The sequence below is a fragment of the Antedon mediterranea genome, chromosome 7, assembly GCF_964355755.1.
Source record: "Antedon mediterranea chromosome 7, ecAntMedi1.1, whole genome shotgun sequence".
In the NCBI taxonomy this organism is placed as follows: domain Eukaryota; kingdom Metazoa; phylum Echinodermata; class Crinoidea; order Comatulida; family Antedonidae; genus Antedon; species Antedon mediterranea.
Window position 1 is genome coordinate 6,263,715 of NC_092676.1, and position 13,976 is coordinate 6,277,690.

Sequence of the window (13,976 nt, forward strand, 5' to 3'; positions counted from 1 at the left end):
ACAGTGAGACATGATTACAGTTAATGTCGTTTCGGCACACGGCATATGTTCCGTTTGTGCAATACATATTAGAGTAAGTAATTTATTTAAATTTGAACGATTAATCGTAGAAAATTGGTTCTTTAATGGACCCCGTGTTTTCAACTCCACTAGTCCAGTGTTTACAGTGTTTTGTTATGTATTGAATTGTATTGTTGACATGGGTTTGGTTAAGCACATCTTTTGCTTTACCTCAACAGCCAGCCCCGTTCAACTTTTTTGTTTCTGATTGTCAAAAGATTGAAAAAAAAAAAAAAATAGAGCAAGAGTGACACATTTTGTTTGTAGTTTCAAGCCTGTTTTGTCCAGTAAAGTATAATAGTTAGACTTAGTAGTAGTAGTAGTAACTCCAACCTCATCTACATACAGTAGGCCTATAGCTAGGGCTAAACGTATTGGCTTCCCTGCATCTTCCCTTCACACCAAAATATTATATATTTTATCTTATATAATACTTTACGTATATACTCTTTCTTTTATATACTGTATTTATTATATATTATTTCATGTTATGTATAGTTTATTTGTATTTTTCTTGTATATGGTTTTATCTTACTGTAACTGTTTGTATTGTATGGAGTGAGTGCAGAATCTGTTTGGGCTTTAGCCTATTCTCATTCCTGGTTATTTTTATTATTATTATTATATACTGTATTTATACAGTAAGCATTAATATACAGTATGTATAATGCATATACACGCTTAATCAAAGCACACAAAGAAACTATAGTTCTGCGCAAATCGTTTTTATTCAGAACATTCAATAACAATAGGCCTATATTTACAATATCTTAAATATTAATATCTCTCTGAAATTATAAACTATATTAATCAACTGCACAAAAGAATGCAGTAATGACGTCATGCAAAGCTAAAATACTTTTTATATATTTACAAGTTTTAAGAACCGCTATAATTGTCAAATAGAGGCAGTGATATAAAAAAAACATAATCTGTTATGATAAAACTTTAATTTATCTATGCACATACAAATATGGTTTTAGTCTCAATATTGAAATTATATATCACAGAAAAAAATTTTTTTATAGGAATTATTTGATGTGTATTGTATACAGTATAGATTGTTTTTATAATTATTTTGAATAGGTCGATAGGTCATATGAAAACAGTATTGAACTCAAATGTTTACAGCAGAACTCATATTAAAGGGACACACAACAAAGTGTATCCTTAATAGTAGTGTCTCCTGAATAGAGGTTAGCCGTAGTATTAACTCATTTATACCGCTCGTTTCACAGGAATATGTCCCCTTAGGAAATGTGTCCCCTGAATAGGTATCAGAGGTATCTCTGTACACCAAACACAGTGCTTGCCACCCAACATGTTGTACTGTAGTATCACATGAAACATGTCTCTACAAAGTTGTTGTTTCCAACTTTACAGTTCAAATCTTCAGAACGTTTCTTGTGTGTTGAGAAATGTCATTCTCAATATAATACAATATCTATGATAAATTATTTTTTAATATGATGTTGTTACGCGCACTATAACGAATCTGGACTCATCATTTGTAATAATCTGTACGTGCCAACACCCACTTGCTTCGCTATGTCCGATATGTCCAGGCCCCATAACCGCATGTACTGAAGAAAATCCATTTCTTCTCCTAAACAACAAAAATATTAAAGGTTAGATATTGATAGAGTGTAGGTGATTGACTAGATTTAAAAAAAAAATTATGATGTAATTCTACCGATTATGCCTACTTAGTACATTTTAGGATTCTCGTTTGCGTGACCCGATAACACAACTTTTTTCTCATTAGTAACAATTATCATATAAGATGTACTTCTGCTGAAAGACCGATTCTTGGAACATACACGGATAATGTGTTAATCGTTGTTCTCTTTGGAGGTGTAACTACTCTCAATGGAAACGATACATTCAAATAATAAAATATTCCAGGTCCTAAAGGTTCCACTATTACGACTCCGTCGTGGCTAAAGTCTTCCGACTCTCCCTTCTCCATTTATATATAACTCAAGTCTTGTAATCCATGTATAAAATAAATTTAACATTTTCTTAATGAAAATAAATAATTTCTCTTATATAATTTTAATTAAAATAAGTAATGTCTTTTTTGCATATACAAGCAATAATAATAATAATACATGTTAAAATAAATTTGACCATTGTGCACGATTTGCTGCAGTTTCTCTTAGTTTTATTTCATAACCCACATGCTCCAGACGGATTACATACCTGTGTATCGATTCTTAATTTTAGGACATGTTGGGTTGTTACAGTGAGGGCAATCAGCGTGATCTATCAGGTGATGTTGGCATCGTCTGCTGTTACGTGACACGCCCCCAGCTTTAGGATCATCACTAACCACGCCCTGGTTACCGCTCGTGTTCCTATTATTATTATTATTATTTCTGTTTTCGTTTCCTTTATTTCTGGACTTTCTTCGACGATTATTTTTCGGTTGCCGCCTGGCTTCTGAAAACGATTAAAACATGTATATTATTTACCAGATTTCACGAACTCTGTTGTAATGTAATTTGTTCAGTATGGAAATTCCGCTATACAGAGTCAAATGTTCTTCATAATATTCTTGGTTATAATAAATTAAATGTCACAGTTCTTGGGAATTGTAGGAATTAATTAATGTCTACATTTGATTGAAATACATTAAAGCTGTTAAGTTAATTGTGATAAAACATTGTTGAGTTTGTATAATATATAACATTTTGTTTCATTATGCACATTTTCAACAACGTTTTATAGAACATTAGAATAATTACACATATCAAAGAGGGTACCTATCACCTTAGATTATTTGGAAAGTGGGAACCAAGCTTTAAAAACATTTTTTGGACCACGTTTGTTTTGTTGCGTTGTTGTATTAAAGTACTAACTTTATCCACTACACACATTATGTTAAAGGCTCGTACAGTAAAATAAGAAAATACCAACCCTTAAGTAAATGATGAAACAAAAATATAGAGAATGATTTAATGTATAAGTTTGTAAGAAGTATGTGTGGAAGAATGGTATATTATTAATAGTGTAAAAAGGACAAAAAGCAATGAATGCGACACAATTAAAATGTGGAAGTTCAATACAAAGGATGAAAATTATGTTAATATTATTAGTAAAAGTGATAAATAGCCTACTGAACACAAGTATAGATTCGGTAGTGAAGGGAGGGGATGATCGTGTGATAGAAAATCGAAAAGTGGATGACGTTGTTTTAGATTACCTGCACTCCTTTTCCATAGACTAAAAAACCCAGACTGTTTTGGGGGCTGTGTTTGTGTTGTGTTCGGAATTACGGTAGAATTGAGACTAACTGAAAATTGCAACAGTGTTAAAGTAAATTAACTAACTAAATTTGCAAAAGAAAAGCATGTCGATCTTCATTGTCGGCTCCTCGCGAAACTCCTAATGGCCAAGTCAGACAGCATCGTACGATGCAGGCCCGACGAAACGTCCTGACTCGATCGTCGGCGCTGTCAAGAGTCGTCTTGAGATAGCGTAGAGCGTAGTTTTTAGGTCGTCGGGAGAACTTTAAACATGTTTAATTTTCTCCCGACAACACGACGCTGTCTGAGTTGACCTTGAAATGATCAATAGGCCTAAGATTATCATGGAAATCATGTACAGTACGTTGATTTGCTCATTCGGCCTCTTAAGTTTATCCGTTGGATTTTGCAATGGAAACACTCGCACAAGCGCTTTTGCACTATTTAAATGTTAGCGACTACTGTAATTACAAGTCTATAATAATTAACCAAATATTAGTAAGCATACAGTACACTGTGTTAGCCTACCTGTTGTGGTTTTACTGGTAGATGTTGACCGCTGACCGGAATTCCGATTACTTTCGGTACTTGATGCTAACCAGCATTTTAAAGAATGACGAAGGTAATTATTGCGCACCGCCATTTTTGTCCAGTCACTGGCAAAAAAAAAAATTAATTTTTCATTTGTGTAATTATACTGCAGTATAGCATACCTTTTACCAGCAATAATGCCGGTTTTCCCCTGTAATATGCCCTATATTACCGCTGTAACGCAAACAAGTAGCCAATCATCACAAGCGACGGATCATTTGAACTTTCATGTAGCGTGATAATGTGTGAAATTTCTTGTGTTGTTTTAAAACCAACGAAAAAAAACCAATAAAAATACTAGGACTTACTTGCTCTCAAGAATCATGTGACCGTAACAACACGTGGCAAACACAGCTCTGCAGAAAAAAAGAAGTGAAATTGACGTACTTACGTTATTGTAAAAGTTAGAAGACATGGTCAGAGCTGGATTTATCAAACGTGCTTTAAGTAAAGCATTTGTTAATCCAATTATTTATATTTCATTGGTGAATCTTGGATCTGTGAAAACTTACGATACATTTTTAAGCGATGCCCTAACTTCTTTGGCTGTTTTCTGCATGTAGTTCCACTCTTCAAGTTCTGTAGGCGGGATTAGACTAACTAGGTTGATTGTTAACTGAGCCTCGTCATACAGCCATTGTACGATGTATACGGGCGCTGGAAATAACAATATCAATATTGCACTTGTTAGTTTACAGTGCGTAGTTAGTAGTACTGTACAGTATCGAAATGTTCACTTTTCAACTACACTCCAAATTCACTTTGATATAATTAAACCGTTAAATCATTTTACCATTCGTAGTAAAAATGATCACCTCCACAACTTACGTGATGATTAAAACAATATTTTCTTCACACACACAATAATTATTGGCAAGAATTTAACAAATCTCGTCAAACGGATAACTTACTTCTTAGTGTTTGATAAATCCTAAATCCAAAGAAACATCTCCATTCATTTCCAACTCCATACATGTCCAGGCAGGATGTTGGCACTGAACTACCCCAAAGCCTAAATAAATAACAAATTTAATATCAAGTATCATCCTTGCAATTGGTTAATTTTGTCGTGCGTGGTTTCCTCCAATTTCATATGAATATCGCGCGACGGAATCCCGCCTCCTGTAAAGTCTAAACTGCTCTACTCGGTCGTGCTACCAAATCGATCTAATATCCCCTTAACGTGGCCTAGCATTTAATTCACGATGAAATGGTGATGCTAAATATCTACATTTAAACGATAATCGTACATACGTGACTCCTTTCGATATTGCTTCAGCAGGTTTACAGAATATTGAGCTATCGCATCTTGTCTCTTTCAGTTGTTCCATGTCCATAAACCACCCTGAATCAACCAATCCACGTAACTCCACGTTGCTCCCTACAGAGGTTAACCAATCACTAATACTATCCAAATTTAGCAACACTCCCGTTCCTCCAGCACTAGTGTAAACAGAGAATTGTACATCAAATATACATTTATCATTAAAACTATGAAGTAGTTTGAAAGGATAACAAGCGTTTGTTTTACGTAGCCCTTTTGCCAAATTCTGTCAGGAAAAGTATAGGAAAACAAATGCTTGCCAAACTCTGAGAGAAAAAGTATAGGAAAACAAATTCTTGCCAAACTCTGACAGAAAATGTATAGAAAACAAATGTTTAACCAAACACTGACAGAAAAATATAGGAAAAATGTTTTGCTAAACTCTGACAGAAAAAGACAGTAGGAAAAACAATTTTGTCAAACTATGAAAAACAAGTATAGAAAAAAAGTTTGGCCAAAACCTTACAGAAAAAGCATAAGTAAACTGTTTTGCCAATATCGGACAGGAAAGGAATAGAATGTTTGCTAAACTCTGACAGAAAAAAGTATAAGAAAATAAATATTTTACCAAACCCTTACAGAAAAAGTATAGCAAAACTGTTTTGCCGACTCTGATAGAAAAAGGTATAAGAAAACTAATATTTTACCAAACCCTTACTGAAAACGTATAGGAAAACTGTTTTTCCAACTCTGACAGAAAGTATTGGAAAACAAATTGTTTACCAAACACTGATAGAAAAAGTATAGGAAAACTGTTTTGCCAAACTCTGACAGAAAAAGTATTGGAAAACAAATGCTTTACCAAACACTGACAGAAAAAGCTCAGGAAAGATATTTTGCCAAACTCTTAAAGAAATAGTATAGGAAAAAATATGTTGTCCAAATTCATCTTTCCCTGTGGCATCGGGTGTTACGCGAGTGAACCAGAAACAGAAAACAGATTCGTTCATGCACAAAAACAACACCTTACCTGCTTCCAGCAAGAACAAGTTGTTTTGCTCCTGAGAGACCGAGAGGTAAAAGTTCACGGAGCACTTCCTTTATTATCAAAGATCCCATAAATGAATAACCTACAAAAGGAATGATTGCAATTATTATGTTGATCTTTCATAATATTAAGTCATCAACAATCAATCATTACATGATGTAAGCCTATATATTTCATCAGTGTAGTACACATTCTTCGGTGATCAGGCTTCAACTGATCATGATCAAGTCAGTAAAGATATACCACCATAACGTGATCTTGTAAACCACGTCAAAGAAACATGACTTAATACATTAATATTAATAATAATAATTATTGATCTTTCACAATATTAATTAACAATCAATCATTACATGATGTATATTTCATTAGTGTTATTATTTAGGCCGGTACACATTTTTCGTTGATCAGGCTTTCACTGATCATGATCAAGTCAGTCAAGACTTACCACCATAACGTGGTCTAGTAGAGCACATCTTAGAAACGTGATTTAAATTAAAAATGAAATATAATCATGATTTGATTTAGTATTTCCAAGTCATTGAACCGTATTTCCCCAACTTTCATGCAACAGGCCTAGCATAAATAGATCTACGGTAACCGATTTTCTTTATCTGAAACTAATCAGGATAACTGATCTTACTTAACTTACCTGTTTCGGACGTTAACTTAGTCCCACTCCAGACATCACTTGAACAGTACGGTATCATACTACAAGAAACACGATAAATAAATAAGAGATTAGTCAGTAATCTCAAAATCGTATTCTCAGAGATCAACTATATAGGTCTACTTTAATTTTTCATTTCATTTGGCCCACTGAATAAAATCTCTCATTGGAGAAGATTTAGAAAGGATTAATCATTTAAAAAATTCGTTAAATAAAAATTAAATTGAAAATTACGGTAACGTACACAACATTTGCATTCCACCAAATAGGATTATTGACAGGATCAGCCGATAAAATTCCAGAACCTGGATTAAAACAAAGTTGTAAATAATTAATGATTAATGTAACCCTGTGAGGTAACAAAAAATTCGAAATTGTACATTGTTGAATCATCATTCAGAGTTTCTTGATAATTAAATTCCAATCAAATATATCTGTATTGAGATTGAGTTCGATGTTCACTAGGACGCAGCGAATTGACCAATCACAAGCGAAAGATCGCTTGTGATAGGAAAAACGTTGCGCTTACGTCGTTGCGTTGCGTCCAAGGTGGGAACCATCATGCTTAAAGCTTGGTTCCCACTAGAAAGTAACGCAAGGACGTAAACGCAACGCAAGCGTTTTAACCAATGACAAGCGAAGTTATAGACAGTTAGCAATCACAAGCGAATAAGCCATCGCTTGTGATTGGTCAAGGCCTGACTCGTCATACACATGTGACGCTGAATGTGCCACACAATGTGTATGCTAGTGTTGTAGATAGGCATACAGACAGTACCGAATCGTTGCCACTAGTATCCTAGACTTTCCCCAAGTTCATTGTCTTTTTATTTTTATTTGTTTTTATTTATTTTTGTCTGAAAATACCAAGCAAATATACGTATGAAACGCCATATGTGCCAAAATATTTATCTTTTTACTAATATTAAGACAAAACTCCGTCTGGAACCCAGACTACTAGTATCCCTATGAGTAAGACCTAATTATCAACCATGGTCTACGAATGTCCTTACCTTTCTGAGTTTGTGGCCAAAGCAATGACCCTGTAAGTCTTGGTGAATTTTCATTTCTCCAATTACAACTCGAACGATCGTAGCAATAAGTACCACCTTTGATAAACAACAAAATAACATATATTTTTTAATGGATTGTCAGCCAACGTGACGTGCATATATTTATATTTTAGTGGTTATCTTCAGAATATTTATACCTTACCCTGTAGAAACACGAGCCATCGCCGACTCATCGGTGAATGACGTAGATAATACCTGTTTTGGTAGGAAAAAAATGTTTGCGTGTGTACAGTTAAAAAATAAAACAAAGAAATTTATGAATAAATAAGATAACATTTATTCTACTAAAAAAAAAAAATCTCATGAAAATATTTGTGATACGAAGAATGTATATTCGAAGGAATTCCTTACAATTTTCCGGTAGTAATACACAAATATTTCTTGATATAGGCCTACAATAAAACCTCTCTTAAGCGTGGTTCCCACTAGCGACGCAACACAAGGACGTAACGCAACGCAAGTGAATTGACCAATCACAAGCGATGGCTTATTCGCTTATGATTGCTAACTGTCTATAACTTCGCTTGGCATTGGTTAAAACGCTTGCGATGCGTTTACGTCCTTGCGTTACGTTCTAGTGGGAACCAAGCTTTATGGGGACACGTTTTCTATCGGAAATGTCTCCTTGGGACTTTCCCCTTGTTAAGGGTGTCACAAAAGGCTGTAACCAAAGTTTAAAGTTATATTAAGTTGTCTTATTTATTTTTACGATCTGAGTCAAATTGTATCCAAATAAAGAGCTAAACTCTTAATCCTATAGACATTAGCAAGGCAGACACCGTTATGGTGTTACACCAAGGATACGTTACAAAAGAATTGACGGACAATTAGATTAATCCTTTAGCATTTCAATAGTCAGTGTCTTGATTTCAATTGAAAGTCATTTCCTATCCTTATATCCATTGTATACCGGGGGGTCTTTAAAAAGTGAGCAGCAATGAAGGAAATGTACAGGACTACAGTTAAGTGTCTACACTATACTATCAAACTACTTTGACCTAAAAAATTGTGATGTGCCCAGATATGGTAAAGATATGCCCAAATATGGTAGTGATATGACATCATCATGTGATATGGGCACATCACATTTTTTTTTGTGTCACAAACAGTTTGATAGTGTAGACAGAGCTTAATGCGGCCGGTTCTCCATCCTGGTACAGATATTTGGACAGTCAACATGAAGATCAGGATCATGTGTTAGGATTAGTGTTTAGTGATTAAGGCTGAACATGCTTTTGACTGTAAATGGGCTAGGTGCAAATATTGTCGATTCTCTAGATTTCCCTCCTCAACATACACAGTGAGCTATTATTAGGCATAATTCATTAGGCCTACAATATACAGATGAAGGAGCTCGTAATATTTGAATGTTATAACGATCTACCTTGAGATGGTACGAGATATTTAATAGAATCACAATAAATATTTAAAGGGAGGTTGAATGGAATGAAATAATGAAGTACTTTACATTATGATGACAAATTCTAAAAATAGGTGTAGACCTACTACAAACCTTGTCTCCAGAATTGGTTTTGGTAAACAAAATTTATCAGAACAAATTGCACGATGTTCAATGCAACATACTGTACTGTAATCTTTTCCCCATGAAACTATTATAATAAATTTAATTTTCAACTCTGACGTCAGACTGGGACAGAAAAAATGTTTATAAAACTTACCCTGCAGATGACCCATCGTTACACGTTACAGACTGATTCTTTAACAATCGTAATTTCATTATAGGTAGCGCTAAGTTGACGTCACAACTCCTGAGAGAAAAGGCCAGTTTTTTCATGTCTTCCTTTTGGTTGTTGGTTAGGTTTAGAACATACTCTTTCTGTCCGCCAGATTCTGAAGTATATCCCGTCGTCTTAGCAATCAGTGGCGTACAGAAAACAAAGATAATAAATAGTATTTCCATCTTATATCCAGAGAGGCCTAACGATGTACCGGTAATCTAGAAAAATAAAGTGTTCATTTAAAACACAGCCTGATTAGATGTTAACGATTTAAAAGTAGCATTAGTAAGACGATAATTATAGGCCCCTTAATACATTAGAAATAGTAAACATTGATATGTTTATTATTGTTTATCGTTAAAAAAAACATATTGATTCATGCAGTACGGTAGTAGATTAGACGTTTTATCACCTTTAAGAACCAATATACAAAAAGTTCCCTTGAAAAACAGAGTGTTCATGCAGTACGGTAGTAGATTAAGACGTTTAAGATATCACCTTCAGGAACCAATATACAAAAAGTTCCCCTGAAAAACAGAGTGTTGAATCCTCCCCTTCGTCGTTCGATCGATAAATGCTTTATCAATTACGTTGGATAGACTTACCGTATAGAGAAGTATAAATGTCTTTGAAACAACTAAATAGAAGACAACGTTAACACTGTTTGTTCCACTTCAACCACACTTTATTTGTTTGATCAATCTCTTTCTTTCGAGTCCTCTTTTCAACCAAAAAAATGGGCAGTCCAGTGTCGTTTATCCGAGAGGTTGTCGACCTATATCGTACGCACAGATTTGATAAAAATTAAGGGAGATCGTAAGTATAGGCCCAAGGGAACCGGTAGCCGCCAGGAACAAAGTAAATTCATGGAACTAGTTCCAGACCCTTTTGAGTAAACACCACTTGAAGAGTAACACCTTAGGTGATGCACACACTTCAAAGACAAGCCGCTTCTGGAGTTGTAATCCCTTAAGTAGTCCTTTACCAATCTAACTATCTACAATTTATAAAACGTGTCGGTGACATGAAAGGATATTAAATTAAAACGATATATGAATATTCATTAGTCATAGATCCAGTAAAGCAAAACGTCTTATCAATGAAACTTATAAGAACTTGCAGAGGTCCAAATGTAAGTTATACCGTCGCGCGCGCAAGATTCATTAACTTACCACAAAACATCAATCACTGTATTTCGGCATGATAAAAGAATACTTTGATGGGCTACTCAAATTTACATTCCATCTGGATACTGGTTTTCAACAAGAATGGAAGTAAATATTTATTTATTTTGTTGTGTAGCCTCGAATCTGGTAAGTAATGAGGTCGCGTAGAAAGAGCAAATAACCATTTAATTAACAAAATTCAAAACAATGTTGTCTTAACACCGTTTGATTGTTACGGTTACGATTGTTGCGTAAGAAAAAGGCCTGGTAGTACGTGTACATTTTTTTATCCCCATTCTTTTTAGTCGCGTGCAAACTCGATTCTATAGCTCACTATGTCGGTCGATTGGTCTGTCCGTCGGTAAACACTAACTCAAATTTGCGCACGCGACTGCAGCCATGTATTTGACCTTGTAATTCTTGATTATGATGACGAAAGTAATAAAAGATCAAACTTCAAGTCCAATAACGAACTAAACAATGACCACTAAATGCCAATATTAACATATCAACAAAAAGAAAACCGAGGAAGTGGAGATCATAAAAAGCAATTATTACTTGAAAGATTTTAAATGAATTGCAACTTTCACAGTCTTGTTGGGTTTTATCCCTGATATCATCCTATCAATCCCTCCGCCCTGTGTCGTAACGAGAGAACATGTACTTTGAGCCTTGCCCTGGTAGGCCTACACATCAGTGTGTTTTGATGGACTTTAATTACAATTAATTGCGATGAAAAGATATCATAGTAGGGCTAGACTTTTGCGTAGTACGTTTACAAGAATGGACGAATATATAGGCCTAAGCAGTAAACCTAACAATTCGATGGGTATCTTCTCGTTTAAATTATGCACTGAATGAATATATTATTGAGCGTTTATGCAAGCACTGCTTTACGTTTTTAGTCGCGTATAAGCGCGACTCTATAGCTCACTATTTCGGTCGGTTGGTCGGTCGGTCGGTCGGTAAACACTAACTCAAATTTGCGCACGCGACTGCAGCCATGTATGTATAGGCCTTGTTTTAAATAATTTCGTTTCTATTGAATTTGTTTTTCAAATGCAATGAAATTGTTTAATAATGAAACATGCTCTCAGACGGCTAAACACGAAGGGCATTTTTGAATAAAATTCCTTAATTTAACTTCGTGTAGAGTCAACATGATCGAGTCTGTAAATTACTTGCATGAATTTAATGTAGCATGACAGGGCCCAGGCATTGTGATCCCAGTACACCCTGATTACGAAGCCTAAACGGTCCAGGAGGGCCAGATTGTACTATAAAAGTCTCCAAATACTTTTAGAATTTACCGTACCAGGAGAGTTACTATAAAAAGATGTTAACATTTTAAAATTATATGAACTGTTAGGTAAAATTAGTGAAAACAGAAATAGCCGGGATATAAAACATTACAATCATTTACGTACACTTTTTATTTTTTTATTATTCTTTGTATTGTATTAAAATAATTGAATTAAGTCAGTTAATCGTTTTATTAATAGTAGATTAAATGTAGGCCTTTTGCTCTACAATAAACAACAAAACAACAAATAATTACGTATTTGACGGAATTTATTGTTTCGAATATTTCGGAGCATTACAAAAACGAAAACTGAAGAACATAGATTGATTTTAACACGAGTTGAGCAAAAAAAATTGTTTACGTATAGGGAAATGTGTATATGTATCTATGATATGTTTGACCATGGAGATAAAAAATAATGTTTTAAACTTCATGGTTTGACTATCAATATGTATTTGGTCCGAAATTAATTTCGCAGAAACGAAAAAAAGAGATAATTTAAGAACAAGTAAACAAACATTAAAGAAAAGTATAGGTCTATAAGGAAAAAAGAAAATCCACTTACCTTTTGCAAAAGTTCAAAATTATTATGAATTTCCAGAGATATGTCAAGATAATATCCGAATTTTAATTATTGGATCAAACCCGTATGAAATACCTTCCTTGTAATACGATTTACTAAATAGGTCTGTGTAAAGATCGTCGTTCGTTAAAAGTAAAACAATCTTCCGCACTTCTAAAAAACGAGTACAGCAATTATCGACGTCACACCGTGTTTGTTTATTAATGTTTATTTATCTTTACACCGAGATACTCCACTTTTAAATTACTCTTCTGTCGCTATACGCTTGATCTTGTTGCCGTCTGACGATGTTTCGCGCTATGATGCGCCGCGCTCCCGTCGATAATGCACCGTTCTCCTTAGCGAAGAAAAATAAAGCTAGCAGGAGACGGGGGCGGTGACAACACAAGAGGTCATGTTTAGCTCATCTAGGGAACGGTTTGAATTATTTTTTGACAAATTACTGAATAAACCACGACAACGGGAGTGGGAATACGAGTCGTCTTAATAGAAGCCGTCAGCGGTACATGAATGGATGAGGTCACACGATTTTCTTTTTACGGCTTAAAAGGGTACAAATGTTAACCGCCTATTTCATTCCTAATTCCCTTGACAGCCAGGAGAATGGTATCCATTTCGTACATGTGTCACATCGACTAATATATTTACTCTAATTGCGTATGTATTTCTAGGTGTACCAAAAAAGAGAGAGAAAACTTGTTTGTAGACCTGTAACATTATCACTTGATAAAATGTCATTTACAATTGATAAATGCGTTGTTTCATTTAAATGTGTTCTAAATCATCAGGACTTTTAAAACGTAACAAATGAAGTTAAAGTAAAGTAAATAAATGTTGAAACAATAAAAAAAAAACAAAAAAACGCTCACATTGATTGTTATTTTAAATTATAGTATAGGATGGGATCCAAGGGGATCGTGAAGGAGGGGAGAAGCGACCCCATATTTTCGACAAATGTAAATGACACTAGTAACTTCTGCACATATAGGCCTACTAATTCCACTCCGAGAGGCATCTATTTCAGAATCTTGGATCCAACAGTTAGATTGTTTTTTAAAAGATCTACCGTAACAAACAGAAAACGCATAGACCTACAATATTTCGTCTTATATTAATCTAAAATCGGCGTATCTCTTTCCGACCAAGCTAGGCGACGATTAGTCTACCCACGTTGTTTGGTTCTTATGATCCCCGTGTCTCTGTCCGTTTACCTATAATAGTACTCGTTAAA

General features: G+C 34.6%; 1 protein-coding gene across 5 annotated transcripts; it reads right to left on the reverse strand.

The window, feature by feature from the left end:
- Window positions 1–764: 764 nt before the first annotated feature.
- Window positions 765–13,044, reverse strand: LOC140054110 (palmitoleoyl-protein carboxylesterase notum1-like). Of its 5 annotated transcripts, XM_072098980.1 has the most exons (16): window positions 12,728–13,044; window positions 10,299–10,468; window positions 9,634–9,911; window positions 8,097–8,149; window positions 7,895–7,990; window positions 7,126–7,186; window positions 6,864–6,922; window positions 6,194–6,293; window positions 5,154–5,342; window positions 4,811–4,911; window positions 4,412–4,556; window positions 4,208–4,255; window positions 3,837–3,964; window positions 3,266–3,355; window positions 2,263–2,502; window positions 765–1,666 (listed from the first exon to the last, which is right to left on the reverse strand). In XM_072098980.1, exons 3-16 carry the CDS (start codon window positions 9,873–9,875, stop codon window positions 1,545–1,547), a joined length of 1,674 nt encoding a protein of 557 aa, XP_071955081.1. In that variant the 5' UTR covers window positions 9,876–9,911; window positions 10,299–10,468; window positions 12,728–13,044; the 3' UTR covers window positions 765–1,544. The 5 variants fall into 5 exon arrangements, with proteins under 5 accessions (XP_071955081.1, XP_071955083.1, XP_071955085.1 ...); XM_072098982.1 differs by lacking the exon at window positions 10,299–10,468; XM_072098984.1 differs by lacking the exon at window positions 3,266–3,355 and having other exon boundaries at window positions 2,263–2,499.
- Between the last annotated feature and the right edge of the window lie 932 nt (window positions 13,045–13,976).